Source organism: Coregonus clupeaformis, chromosome 13, assembly GCF_020615455.1.
Source record: "Coregonus clupeaformis isolate EN_2021a chromosome 13, ASM2061545v1, whole genome shotgun sequence".
NCBI lineage: Eukaryota > Metazoa > Chordata > Actinopteri > Salmoniformes > Salmonidae > Coregonus > Coregonus clupeaformis.
The window spans coordinates 7,823,437-7,838,092 of NC_059204.1; the positions used below are offsets into that span (position 1 = coordinate 7,823,437).

The following is a 14,656-nucleotide window of genomic DNA, read 5'->3' on the forward strand; positions in this document are numbered from 1 at the left end:
AAATGCAGGGTTTAACCTAGCCCGTGATCATGACTCTCAGTCCCATTTACATTACACATAAGAGTCATTGGAGGAAGGCGGGTTCTGTTAAGAGCCCCAATGTTTGGTCTGAACATTAACACGATGTTGATGTTTCTAGAACGGTATCACAATCGAGAATCAATTCACGTTTAGATGGGAGTATTTAGCTGTTTTCACTGCCAGAGCCAGTCTAAGGTCCTTGGACATTAAGGCGTAATGGTAGGCTCCTTAAGAGTACGTCTTGGGCTAGATGTGCAGCGGAATCAAAACAAAGCAAGTGCATGGGGTACAATTATTTATTTGCTCATTACATAGGCCTGCCTACATTAGGACTTGAAATATCCTGGAATTTGAAGAGGACTTGGACATTAAACATCCCATATAAGCAATTTCAGAGTTGATTTTTTATCAGGCAACTTCACAGGGAGCCACCTTTTTAAATGGTCGCCACTAGTTACCACCGCCACAATGTCATAAACCCCGCCTATTCCTAAAATATTATCTTCTTAAAATGTGATTTTAAACCCTACCCTAACCTTAACCACACTGCTAACCGTATGCCTAACCTTAAATTAAGAACAAAAAGCTACATTTTTGTTTCATAATTCTTGACGATATAGCCAATTCTGACTTTGTGGCTGTGCTATCTAGAGCGGGGACAGATCTGTAGACCAAATGGTATGCGCGGGTTAATGTTTACTCTCAGGGCTAGCAGTGTATGGCCGTGTGCTTACCAGAGACTTGGCAACTTACTACTGCCCAGATATATATCTAAAATGGTAAGTGCTGCTGGCTGGGTCGATAACGTTAATACTAGTAGTCGGTTGATGTACTCGAATAGCGTCGTCAGACTTGCAACGTGATAGCTGCAGATTTCCCAATACTATTTCAATGAGAACCGTGATAGCGTTTTATATGTGTCATTGTGCAACCGTTTGCAAAAAAATGTCAACAATATATATTTATAGTGGAAGAGCTTGACTATCACTATGTTCCACAATGCAACACTTTCACCTTGCTCGCTGATGTACTTGGTTGCAAAATACTGGACGCCATGAAGAAGGGGGGAGTGGCTAAAGACACGTCATACTTTATTTTCTCCAGCAGGTGGAGCAGTGACATTGCGGAGCGGTACATCGCTAAATTACATTTATGGGTCTTTCTCATACAACCTGTTGCACTGCTCAATAGTAATAGCTATATTCCCCATGATGTCTCTGTTGGCCCTCCAGTCTGTAGATCCCCACTGGCTGCCCCCAGCTGCTGATGCAGATGAATGCTACTGGCTGGTACAAACCACTCAAAGATTAGGGAATGTACAGGGAAAAACGGTTACAACCATATCTTATACCTCTCAGCTGGTAGATGGCAGACATATTAAACCAACCGTTATCTGATCATTTTCACCTAATGAAAATCGGTCAGACCAGGGTACAGGAGTGTGCTACGTAACAGAATGCTCATATGTATTGTGTTGAACAGATGTGTCCTTTTCGTCACATTTCCACATGCAATGTTGTGAACATTTAACTTCACTGAAAGAAAAAAACCCAGAGAGGTCACTTAAAGGGATGTCGTTTTACACATATTATTCTACATACAGCCATTGTGTTTCCTCTCTGTTGGCCCTGCAGTCTGGAGACCCCCACTGGCTTCCCCCAGCGGACAGAGGCCAGCTACTGATGGAGCTGAAGGCTAGTGGCTGGGTAGAGGTAGAGGAGCGGGACGCCATCTACAAAGAGCTCCACTTCAAAACCTTTAATCAGGTGTGTGTGTGTCTGACCTCTGACCCCCAACATCCACACCCTCATCCTCTTAACGGTAAAGTTAACACCATCAACCTAATTCTGACCCCCCAAGCCCAGTTTTAGGTCAGTATGTTTGAAACCCCACTGCCAGACGTAACAGCTTTAACGTTATTACAGCTATGCCAGCTTACATCTTCGCTGCATTACAACTCCCCCCCTATCCATTTGCAGCGAATGTCCCATTGCATGGAGCAGGATGTTCTGTTAGTATTTCCATGATCCACCGTTATTGTCACTATGGATATATGGTCCTGCGTTTCAGTAGGGAAGGGAAACTGGCAGCTACCCTTACAGCCAATGGAGAAGCACTATCTCACAGTGCTATTGCAGGTGACGCCTGCTGCTGTACCTGGAGTCTATTCCCCCCCCTGTCTGTGGAAGTTAATAAAAGTCATGGTTACACCTTCCATGGCATTCGTAGTAGGGGGGAGCTCTGTAGAGAGAGTTGGGGTGAGATATCCCTGTTAGTTTGGGACAGGGTGTTGTGTGATGCGTCTCCCTCTCACCATAGGTACTGACTTCCTAGGTGAGATATCCCTGTTAGTTTGGGACAGGGTGTTGTGTGTGATGTGTCTCCCTCTCACCATAGGTACTGACTTCCTAGGTGAGATATCCCTGTTAGTTTGGGACAGGGTGTTGTGTGATGCGTCTCCCTCTCACCATAGGTACTGACTTCCCAGGTGAGATATCCCTGTTAGTTTGGGACAGGGTGTTGTGTGATGCGTCTCCCTCTCACCATAGGTACTGACTTCCTAGGTGAGATATCCCTGTTAGTTTGGGACAGGGTGTGTGTGTGATGCGTCTCCCTCCCACCATAGGTACTGACTTCCTAGGTGAGATATCCCTGTTAGTTTGGGACAGGGTGTGTGTGTGATGGGTCTCCCTCCCACCATAGGTACTGACTTCCTAGGTGAGATATCCCTGTTAGTTTGGGACAGGGTGTTGTGTGATGTGTCTCCCTCTCACCATAGGTACTGACTTCCTAGGTGAGATATCCCTGTTAGTTTGGGACAGGGTGTGTGTGTGATGCGTCTCCCTCCCACCATAGGTACTGACTTCCTAGGTGAGATATCCCTGTTAGTTTGGGACAGGGTGTTGTGTGATGTGTCTCCCTCCCACCATAGGTACTGACTTCCTAGGTGAGATATCCCTGTTAGTTTGGGACAGGGTGTGTGTGTGATGGGTCTCCCTCCCACCATAGGTACTGACTTCCCAGGTGAGATATCCCTGTTAGTTTGGGACAGGGTGTTGTGTGATGTGTCTCCCTCCCACCATAGGTACTGACTTCCTAGGTGAGATATCCCTGTTAGTTTGGGACAGGGTGTTGTGTGATGCGTCTCCCTCCCACCATAGGTACTGACTTCCTAGGTGAGATATCCCTGTTAGTTTGGGACAGGGTGTTGTGTGATGTGTCTCCCTCCCACCATAGGTACTGACTTCCTAGGTGAGATATCCCTGTTAGTTTGGGACAGGGTGTGTGTGTGATGCGTCTCCCTCCCACCATAGGTACTGACTTCCTAGGTGAGATATCCCTGTTAGTTTGGGACAGGGTGTGTGTGTGATGCGTCTCCCTCCCACCATAGGTACTGACTTCCTAGGTGAGATATCCCTGTTAGTTTGGGACAGGGTGTGTGTGTGATGCGTCTCCCTCCCACCATAGGTACTGACTTCCTAGGTGAGATATCCCTGTTAGTTTGGGACAGGGTGTGTGTGTGATGCGTCTCCCTCCCACCATAGGTACTGACTTCCTAGGTGAGATATCCCTGTTAGTTTGGGACAGGGTGTGTGTGTGATGCGTCTCCCTCCCACCATAGGTACTGACTTCCCAGCCATGTTATGCTGCTCTTGGGAGGGTGGTGGACTTTAGATTTGTTACATGAGGATCAGGAGAAAGACAGCTGGAATAGTTACTATCGGAAACAGACACATTCATGTGTATTTTGTAGCTGATTGGTTGCAGGTGCGGTGAGGGAGGGACAGGTTTTTGGACCCCCCCCCCCTTTTCATAAGTCCCTGTCTGGAGCGTGTAAGAACTCTGAGAATTGACCTGCCTTCAGGTGTGTGAGGTACTTTTGTGTAATAATACTTTCCTATTTCCAACCTCATACTAGATAAGTAGCCTATGTTCTTTCTTTTTTGCACCTTTTTGCTTGTGAGTCAGCATTTTCTCAATGAGTAAATAGTGTATTTTAAATGTATTTTGAACAGTGCAGATGCATGCAGCTCAGTCAGCGGAGTGACCTTAAAATCCATCTGCCCCCTTCAAGCAAGGACAAGACAAGAAAAATGGAAACGTGAAGTTGTGTGTTTTCACTAGGCCCATGTTCTACCGTTTAGTAATTTGTCTCTTTTTGGTCTTCCAGAGTGCAGAATCTCAAGGCTACTTAGCGGACGTTGATCCAGTGGTTAGCTGTTTTAGCCCCTAACAGACTCTGTTTTTACACTTCGCTGCGTTTGAAGTCGCGGGCTGGGCTCTGACCTCCCCCGTCTCCCTCTCTGGCTCTGAAGCCTCTCCTCTTACCTCCACACGTCACAACACATTAACATGAGGCAGACCAGAGGGGCATTTGGCAGCAATTGGGGTTTCGATCAGAATTGTTTCTTTCACAAACAATCAAATTGGTTAAAGAAATTCATCTGCTTCAGAAACCACCAACAATCCCACCATTCCTCCTCACAGTCCCGCTTTGGGACTTTTCCCCAATGAGCTCATGTTGTTCCAATTTGACATCTTGTCCATTTTTCCTCCCTTGCTCTCCCTCTTTCTCTTATGTATTTTCACAATTTGTATTGTTCGTTTGTCATGGCTGTTCTTTAAGGCCTTTTACCAGAGGGGTTAGAGATGAAGAGTGACACGCTGGCTGATTTCCATTCGCCACTTATCTCCAAGTGATGGGCTTGGTGAAATCAGATCCCCATGAGTTTATAATGAGTCACACATCCCTCTCCATAAGGGGATCCCTTCCACACTGGGCCTCTGGGGGGCGCTAGTATTTTACCCATCGATACATGTGTAAACCAGAGAGGATGGACAGTGGAGCACAGTTGCCAATCAGGAATAAACAAGACAGTGGGGTTTTAGTTTTCATGTTTACTACTTTGATTACAGCAGCGAGTGGAAGTCTTGTCATAAATAATGCTGTAACCGAACCAGTAGTAATTTATATCCGCAGAGAGCGGGGTACAGCACATTCTTATTTGAAATAGTCCGAGAAGTAAATGTGACTTATTTTCCTTGTCGAACGAAGAGATATCTAATCAGTTTGAACGTTGAAATCCCTTTTCTGGAGCAGTACTTGTTGATTGGCATCCAAATGGTCTCATGTGGAAATATCTCTGTTATATGTCTATGCTCAGATAAATGTTTGTACAGTTGTTGTTTTTATAGCTGTAGTCATTAATATTTAGAAATCTGAAGTCCTTGATTTGATGTTTTTTTTTTTTTTTTTTTTTTTTTACAGTCATCTGTTTTTCATTGAGGAGTGGGAAGCAGATGGATACATATGACAGTATTTTAACGTCTGAATTGAAGAGGCAACATACGCAGTAGCTATATCATTTTGTACCGTGACCTGTGACCTGTGACCTGGAGTTAAATCAATGACAGATTCCATCAACCTCTTAACATTCTTTCATCCACCAAGGAGAAAAGTCAAAGCTTTTATCTCCGAGCCTTGATAAAAGTCCAAGCCTGTGTCCCAAATGGCACCCTATTCCCAATTTAATGCACTGCTTTTTACCAGGGCTCTAGACAGAAATAGTGCACTATATAGGGAATCGGGTTCCGTATGGGACACAGCCCCAAAATCACTCTATAAAAGCTGTAACCACGCATTAAAGCCAAATGGATGTTATTTTCAAACTTACAAGGTGGCTGGTGATGATTCTCTCTTCAGAAGGAGCTGCTGCCAAACCCCTAAAGAATGAGAAATCTTCTCTCTTTGTTTTCAGCCAAGGAGACAAAGTTCGAAGTTCACCAACAGTTTTTTGTGTGTTTGTCAACAAGGCGGTGCCATTGGTAAAGGGTTAAATCACTGGCATGTCTAGACGCTTGTATGTAATATCATGGAGGCCTGGCCACCTGGTTGTCCCATAGGGTTGTCTCCATAGAGATACAACTATCTATCTGTGGCCTGGCTAGTCTAGCGGGAATGGCACCGCCTCCGACTGTGCCACACGTGTCTACGGTGTTGGCGTAGGTTCAAATCTGGCCTACTGCCCATTGACACAACCTCGCTGTCTTTCCCCACTGTCATCCGCTATCTCTGTCTGTTCAATAAAATCAGAAAAAGAGATTGTTTGTCTCTATGGTTGTCCCCTCACAGCTCATGTCTGTGACCCAGGAAGACGTTTCAATTTCAGCTCCAGAGGATATTATCTGTCTGACTATCTGCACAGCTCCCTCAATATCCCCCAGGTCCACTCTGTTCGAGGCTGACAGCTCCCTAAATATCCCCCAGCTCCACTCTGTTCGAGGCTGATAACTCCCTCAATATCCCCCAGGTCCACTCTGTTCGAGGCTGATAACTCCCTCAATATCCCCCAGGTCCACTCTGTTCGAGGCTGATAACTCCCTCAATATCCCCCAGGTCCACTCTGTTCGAGGCTGATAACTACCTCAATATCCCCCAGCTCCACTCTGTTCGAGGCTGATAACTCCCTCAATATCCCCCAGGTCCACTCTGTTCGAGGCTGATAGCTCCCTAAATATCCCCCAGCTCCACTCTGTTCGAGGCTGATAACTCCCTCAATATCCCCCCAGGTCCACTCTGTTCGAGGCTGATAACTCCCTCAATATCCCCCAGGTCCACTCTGTTCGAGGCTGATAACTCCCTAAATATCCCCCAGCTCCACTCTGTTCGAGGCTGATAACTCCCTCAATATCCCCCAGGTCCACTCTGTTCGAGGCTGATAACTCCCTCAATATCCCCCAGGTCCACTCTGTTCGAGGCTGATAGCTCCCTAAATATCCCCCAGCTCCACTCTGTTCGAGGCTGATAACTCCCTCAATATCCCCCAGGTCCACTCTGTTCGAGGCTGATAACTCCCTCAATATCCCCCCAGGTCCACTCTGTTCGAGGCTGATAACTCCCTCAATATCCCCCCAGGTCCACTCTGTTCGAGGCTGATAGCTCCCTAAATATCCCCCAGGTCCACTCTGTTCGAGGCTGATAACTCCCTCAATATCCCCCAGGTCCACTCTGTTCGAGGCTGACAGCTCCCTAAATATCCCCCAGGTCCACTCTGTTCGAGGCTGATAACTCCCTCAATATCCCCCCAGGTCCACTCTGTTCGAGGCTGATCCCCTGTTTTATATTCTGAGAGGGACTGCCTGCCTCCCTCTCCGCCAAATCTCTCTCAAGCCTCTACCTCTCGTTAAGGGCCATGCTCTGTTTGTATTGAGGAAGTTGTCGTACAGCTAAAACTGAGCCCCTGGAGAAACCAAACTCCTCTCGCAGTGAGTGAGCAGCAGTTAATCTGCTCAGCGGTGTACAGTTCCCCCCGCTCTGTTGTTTCGAAAATGAAATGGCACTTTCCCTGGGAACTGCAGACATTCTTCCATTGATCTGATCTGTGCTGCTTGTGTTGTGAAATAGCTGGAGGGGACCTGCGAGGTGTGGCGCCCAAGCGGAGGTGGTTAGATAATCGGCCTATCAGTCTTGGTAAGCCAAGATGGCCATGACGTTTGCTGTCTATTGAGGAGCCAATGACGTGTTAGTTAAGAGCGTCTGGTAACCCCGTAGTGAAAGAGAATTACACGACACCTTACATAAATAGGACTTGACGTTTTATGAAAATCTGTTCCATATGATGTTATTTGCTTGACCATTTTTTTCACAGGGTCATGGATATTTTGCACCTTTGTCAGAGTGATAGATTTAACTTTCTTCCCATAATAGAATGAAGTTTATTTTCATAAAATATTGAAGTTCGATGTTATGAACGTTAATCCCAGGGGATTTGTATGGCTCATGTGACATGTCCTTTGAATGTCTTGACTACAACAGTGTTGATGCACTACAACAGCATAGAGATGGCCAATATAAGCCAATTATGAGCCAAAGGAATGAATCTGCCGACCCAGATGGGGGACATATAAGGTGCTGTGGTCAGCATCATCACCATTCAGTTTGTGACCTTTCCCTCTATCTCTCTCTCTCTCTCTGTCTCTCTCTCTCTCTCTCTCTCTCTCTCTCTCTCTCTCTCTCTCTCGTCTCTCTCTCTCTCTCTCTCTCTCTCTCTGTCTCTCTGTCTCTCTGTCTCTCTGTCTCTGTCTGTCTCACTCTCTCTCTCTCTCTCTGTCTCTCTCTGTCTCTCTCTGTCTCTCTCTGTCTCTCTCTGTCTGTCTCTGTCTCTCTCTGTCTCTCTCTCTCTGTGTGTGTGGAGTTATGAACGTTTTGAAGCTAGCGTTAGTGTTGATGGGTCTCGGATGGTAATGTAATCACTAGAGGGTGGAGGAGCGGGTGCAGAGAGAGAGAGAGAGAGAGGGGGGGGGAGTGGCACAATCTGCATGCACTTACTCCTGGCAGAGAGTCCAGGCGTCCCTAAGCCTTGGACCGCGAGGCGGTGGAAAACGATCTGTAAATGTCAGGCACATGTGTTTGAAACTAGGGCTGTGTTTCAGCCCCGGCCGCAACGAGGGAAAAGCTATCCGACGTCAAATGGTCTCATCCAGTGTTTTTATGACAATCACGGCGGTAATAGCCCAAAAATGCCCGTCAAAAAAGCGGTGTGTGAGGAACGTACTGGCCCGCCTGTTGGGTGTTTCTGATTATTTGAGATGGGGATCTGTGCTGTGTCACGTCAAATTAGCAGACCCTGACAGCTCGTACGTGGGCTGTAGTAGTGTGGCCAACGGAGTGTGCCCCAATGGTAGGCTTCATGATAGGTAGGCTTCATGATGGGTAAACACAAGGTCCAGAGCGGGATAGTCCTTGACCTCTGTTGACTTTTGGTGTCAGTCGGAGCTGAGGGTTGTGCCTTCTCTTGTCTGAGGGGGGTGCAGAGTGTCGGGACGACCTCTGGGTGACCTTGGTTAAACCACACTGGGCTGTGTCTCAAACAGCACCATGTTCCCTACGTAGTACAAGAACCCTATCGCTCTGGTCAAAAGTAGTGCACTATATAAGGAAAAGTAGTCCCTTTGGGACACACCCTTTTTTACTGCCTTAAGGGACCTCCCTCCCTGCCACAGAACTAACAACATACCTGTACACATACAGGCCACATTCTGTAGACTAAAAGAAAGTCACGGATTTATACTGAACAAAAAATATAAACGCAACAAGCAACAATTTCAAAGATTTTACTGAGTTACAGTTCATATACTGGGGGACCAGGCCCAGCCAATCAGAATGAGTTTTTCCCCACAAAAGGTCTTTATTTCAGACAGAAATACTCCTCGGCTTCTTGATATGAAACACCTGTCAGGTGGATGGATTATCTTGGCAAAGGACAAACGCTCACTGACAGGGATGTAAACAAATGTGTGCACAACATTTGAGATAAATAAGCTTTCTGTGCTTTTTATTTCAGCTCATGAAACATGGGACCAACACTTTACGTGTTGCGTTTATATTTTTGTTCAGTGTAAGTAGCCCACTGTGTGAATGCCATTAAAAGGAACTCTAGACAAATAGTTAATATGATCACTGTGACTGTACCTACTGCATACATGTCAGTCACTAGTCTCCAAAACCCAACCCCAGGCAACACAGCGACTAGGATCTGGTTTCAACGATGGACTCTTTTGACATCGAGGAAGTACAGTATGTCACTGTCTACGTCGATAACACATTGCCAGAACGTCGTGATTCAAAAACCCAAGTTTGCGGGCAAAACCTTTGCAGTGGTTTAAGTTAAGGTAGTTGATGCAAACTAGCTGCCTGTGAAATGCACTCTATAAAAAAGAAACTCCTTGATCGCCATCTTGCTAGCTACTATTTAGTATTTTATTCAAGTGGAGTAGTTCCTCTATGCCTAAAGAGTCCATCGTTGAAACCAGACCCTAGTGACTGTTGCCTAGTCACTGTTGCCTAGTGACTGTTGCCTAGGGTTGCGTTTTGGAGACTAGTCAGTCAGATTAGTTCTGGTAGGGAAATGTTTAAACAACACCTGACCTGGCAGCGAGCATATTTAATCATCTCCATTATTACCAATGAGAGTTGACAAAAAGCAGACTGACTGCAAACCTAAATTGGTGCCAAGGGGTCAAGTTGCAGGAATATGCCAATTACTTAAATTGATCAGGAGATGGTTTCCTTGATAACCAATTTGATCAAGTTCGGCCGATCGTGTTACATCATGCTGGGGGAGAAAAAGGAGGTCTCCAAATTGGTTACAACACACTAAAGACTAAACGTGACTTCCTCTCGCTCTCTCTCTCTCTCTCTCTTCTGTTTAGTCGGATGTCTCCCAAATGGCACCCTATCCCCTACATAGTGCAATACTTTGGACCAGAGCCCCGTATAGGAAATAGGGTGCCATTTGGAACGCGGCCGTCATGTCAGAAGGTGGATATAGCTACAGGTTTGGCTGCTGAGATGGCCTGTAAACAATGGCGTTTCAGTTTATGTAATTAACCGAGGAGGAAGTATTTAGAGGCTTAATTGAGATTGCAGTGGGGAAATTGCTCTGAAATGGCTGTACCTGATTTATTCACAGTGGGAACACGGTGCGGAGCGAGCGATTTCACCCTTCTTTGTAGATTAGAATAACTATAATCACTCCCTTCATGCCTGGACTCTGATTGGAGTGCACACATGCCACCAGAAATATGGAGAAAGATGGAGCGAGATTGTGTGTGTGTGTGTGTGTGTGTGTGTGTGTGTGTGTGTGTGTGTGTGTGTGTTCAGGTAGCAGTGTTGGTGGTGTGGGTTCTTCCTGCATGTCAGAAAAGCTCGCGGCCAGCAGCTTACTGACTCTTGTTTTCTCTTGGTTCCCTCACCTAGGCGTTTGGCTTCATGTCCCGAGTGGCTTTGCAAGCGGAGAAGATGAACCACCATCCGGAGTGGTTCAACGTTTATAACAAGGTAGTGACACTCTGCTGTTGCCTCTTCGGAGTTCAACTGCTGAATAAGTCTTTTATATGAGCTATGGTTTGATATCCTTCACAAACTGGCTTTTGCCATGTCAAACCATTGATTGTTAGGCTACAGGGGGGGTTTTCTTATGTTTCAGGGGCCATCGCCACACACACAAGTCAAACTGATGAGCGGTGGCTTTCAACAGTAATTCAGACATTTTTCTTGAGAAAATCTCTGCAAATAAATGTATTTTTCCCCCTCTCTTAGAAATAAGTAGCAGTTGATATGGCAAACAGTGCCCCTGAAAATCTCTCAGCATTAAGCTTTAGCCTCTGGGTTACTGTGTGGAGGACCAACTGCGCTGAGAAGAATTCAACATTTAATCCTCTCTTTATTAAAGTGGCTACATGTTTTTGGGCCTTCACAGTACTTTCCACTGTGCTCTGAAAAAGAAAAGAAAAAAAAACACATATGACTTGGATGTGTATGTTATGATATGGATGTGTAGGTTATGATATGAATGTGTAGGTTATGATATGGATGTGTAGGTTATGATATGGATGTGTATGTTATGATATGGATGTGTAGGTTATGATATGGATGTGTATGTTATGATATGGATGTGTAGGTTATGATATGAATGTGTAGGTTATGATATGGATGTGTAGGTTATGATATGGATGTGTAAGTTATGATATGGATGTGTAGGTTATGGTATGGATGTGTAGGTTATGATATGGATGTGTAGGTTATGGTATGGATGTGTAGGTTATGATATGGATGTGTAGGCTGATGTGGATGTGTAGGTTATGATATGGATGTGTAGGCTGATGTGGATGTGTAGGTTATGATATGGATGTGTAGGTTATGGTATGGATGTGTAGGTTATGATATGGATGTGTAGGTTATGGTATGGATGTGTAGGTTATGATATGGATGTGTATGTTATGGTATGGATGTGTAGGCTGATGTGGATGTGTAGGTTATGATATGGATGTGTAGGTTATGATATGGATGTGTAGGCTGATGTGGATGTGTAGGTTATGGTATGGATGTGTAGGTTATGGTATGGATGTGTAGGTTATGATATGGATGTGTAGGTTATGGTATGGATGTGTAGGTTATGGTATGGATGTGTAGGTTATGGTATGGATGTGTAGGTTATGGTATGGATGTGTAGGTTATGGTATGGATGTGTAGGTTATGATATGGATGTGTAGGTTATGGTATGGATGTGTAGGTTATGATATGGATGTGTAGGTTATGATATAGATGTGTAGGTTATGGTATGGATGTGTAGGTTATGGTATGGATGTGTAGGTTATGGTATGGATGTGTAGGTTATGATATGGATGTGTAGGTTATGGTATGGATGTGTAGGTTATGATATGGATGTGTAGGTTATGGTATGAATGTGTAGGTTATGATATGGATGTGTAGGTTATGATATGGATGTGTAGGTTATGATATGGATGTGTAGGTTATGGTATGGATGTGTAGGTTATGATATGGATGTGTAGGTTATGATATGGATGTGTTGTAACTATGATCTTGTTTAGAGGAACATTTAGTTATTTCTTCATACTTGGTTTTCCACTCTGTCTTGTTTTCAGGTCCAGATAACACTAACTACGCATGACTGTGGAGGATTGTCCAAACGGGATATCAAGATGGCCAAGTTTATTGACAAAGTTGCCCTGTCCATGTAGATTTTCCTCCTGTATATGTCACAGAATCTTCCAAATAAAATGTATTGATTATAATGTGTGGGCCTAATCATTTTTGTGGATGCACATTCATGATGTGGTTCTATTTTACAGTTGAATAAATCATTAAACGGAGCACTGCCTGGGCCAGGGTTTCTCAAAGTGGGGTCCGCGGACCCCTGTGGGTCCCTGGAGGTAGTGCAGGGGGTCCGCGGCCAGATCTCAAAATATTTGTATATCTTTACATTTTTCTTTTTTTTATGAATATTACTAACAGATTAAACGACTTTTGGCCAAACAATCCACGTAATAAATGTAAAGTGTGCAATACAATACAATGTAATATTATTAATCTACAATTTATGGACTTAACCCTTGGCAACATGGCCTGGGAGGCCGACAGGGATATTGGCATCCACAGTACTCCACCAATTATACATTTTTCGACTTACTTATTTTTTGAATACTTTCTGAAGGCAATGTATATGAAAATATCTTATTTGTGACCAATGGGAAAATACAGTGGCTCTAACTTATTATATATATATATTTAATCATAGCAGATAATTTTTTTCAGTAGATTGAAGTTGAGTTGGGTTATGGATGTACTGGATCAAGATGATCTTACAGAGGATTTTACCATTATCCATTAGCCTTTACGTATGTTTAAATCAGTGATTTTGACTGTAAAATGTAATTGTGTTATTTCAGGGGGAATTAGCCATGTATAGACTCATAAACTGAATTAATGTAATAACTTAACAAATATTTAATGTCAATAGGTTTGTTTAGTGTCTCTTGCACAATGGTAAACACAACGGTAAACACAACGGTAAACACAATGGTAAACACAATGGTAAACACAATGGTAAACACAATGGTAAACACAATGGTAAACACAATGGTAAACACAATGGTAAACACAACGGTAAACACAATGGTAAACACAATGGTAAACACAATGGTAAACACAATGGTAAACACGGTTTATTGTATTATTATTTATGTTAGTTTTGCTGAATAGTCACAAGGGTAGACCTGGTATTATCAGAGTATTGGGACAGGGCCACAGGTGTAAACCTGGTTCCTATGGATATTGGGACAGGGCCACAGGTGTAAACCTGGTTCCTATGGATATTGGGACAGGGCCACAGGTGTAAACCTGGTTCCTATGGATATTGGGACAGGGCCACAGGTGTAAACCTGGTTCCTATGGATATTGGGACAGGGCCACAGGTGTAAACCTGGTTCCTATGGATATTTGTTCTGTAGATCTGGTTTATATTAGTATTGGGACTCGGTCAAAGGTAGACCTGGTTTGTAGGAGAACTGGAGCTGAGGTGCAGGGGTAAACCTGGTTTACAGTTTATGAGGATTCAGGCTTACTTGACTAATTGGGTTCATGCGCAGGTGTAGACTTTGTAGGTATACATTTGATCTGAAGTACAGTTGGAGACCTGGTTTGTAAGAATATTTGGGCTGAAATGCAGAAGTACACCTATTTTCATGACAATTGGGGCTGACGTAAATGTGGTGTAGGGATACACAAGGCTCATACAGGTTATAGGTCTGGATGGACATCTATTGCCCATACAAATCCTTTCTGACGACAAGTTTCTGGTAGGAAAAAAAGTGAATGGGGCTGGGGCATGTGTTATACCACTGTACTATGAGTTTATCTATGAAATGATTAGCGTACAGGTCAGAGGTCAATGGACTAAGATATGCAAATAACAGGGCTGTGGGGTGCAGTGGATATAGGATACTGTTGGTAACTGACAGGACGACTGCACCGTATTGAGGGGGGGATGGATAGGGCCATGTATCGCGAGATCATGTAACCTCCTTCCCTCAGTAAGAGCATTGAAGATGCAGCATGACAACGACCTGAAACACACAGCCAGGGCAACTAAGGAGTGGCTCCGTAAGAAGCATCTCAAGGTCCTGGAGTGGCCTAGCCAGTCTCCAGACCTGAACCCAATTGAATGTAGGCTACCTGTTCCGCTTGTGTTCATGCGTGTAAAATGGCCTCGGCTGAGAGGGTAGTGGTGTAGGCCTAGTGGAGGATACACGCAAGTAAACACAGTTTTCCCAC

At 44.5% G+C, this 14,656-nt stretch overlaps 1 protein-coding gene across 2 annotated transcripts; it reads left to right on the forward strand.

Moving 5' to 3' along the window:
• The first annotated feature begins 541 nt into the window (after window positions 1-541).
• Window positions 542-12,618, forward strand: LOC121579118 (pterin-4-alpha-carbinolamine dehydratase 2-like). 2 transcript variants are annotated; one of them, XM_041893424.2, is made up of 4 exons: window positions 542-800; window positions 1,656-1,787; window positions 10,781-10,861; window positions 12,469-12,618. In XM_041893424.2, the coding sequence occupies exons 1-4, from the start codon at window positions 702-704 to the stop codon at window positions 12,562-12,564; spliced, it is 408 nt and encodes a 135-aa protein (XP_041749358.2). In that variant the 5' UTR covers window positions 542-701; the 3' UTR covers window positions 12,565-12,618. The 2 variants fall into 2 exon arrangements, with proteins under 2 accessions (XP_041749358.2, XP_045080150.1); XM_045224215.1 differs by lacking the exon at window positions 542-800 and having other exon boundaries at window positions 1,755-1,842.
• Window positions 12,619-14,656: the final 2,038 nt, after the last annotated feature.

Bases quoted from the DNA above. Each gene is read 5' to 3' on its own strand.
- LOC121579118 (XM_041893424.2), top strand. From the start codon at position 702: ATGCGCGGGTTAATGTTTACTCTCAGGGCTAGCAGTGTATGGCCGTGT. The intron at 801-1,655 runs GTAAGTGCTGCT...TTGGCCCTGCAG, and splicing joins CCAGATATATATCTAAAATG to TCTGGAGACCCCCACTGGCT. The intron at 1,788-10,780 runs GTGTGTGTGTGT...TCCCTCACCTAG, and splicing joins ACTTCAAAACCTTTAATCAG to GCGTTTGGCTTCATGTCCCG.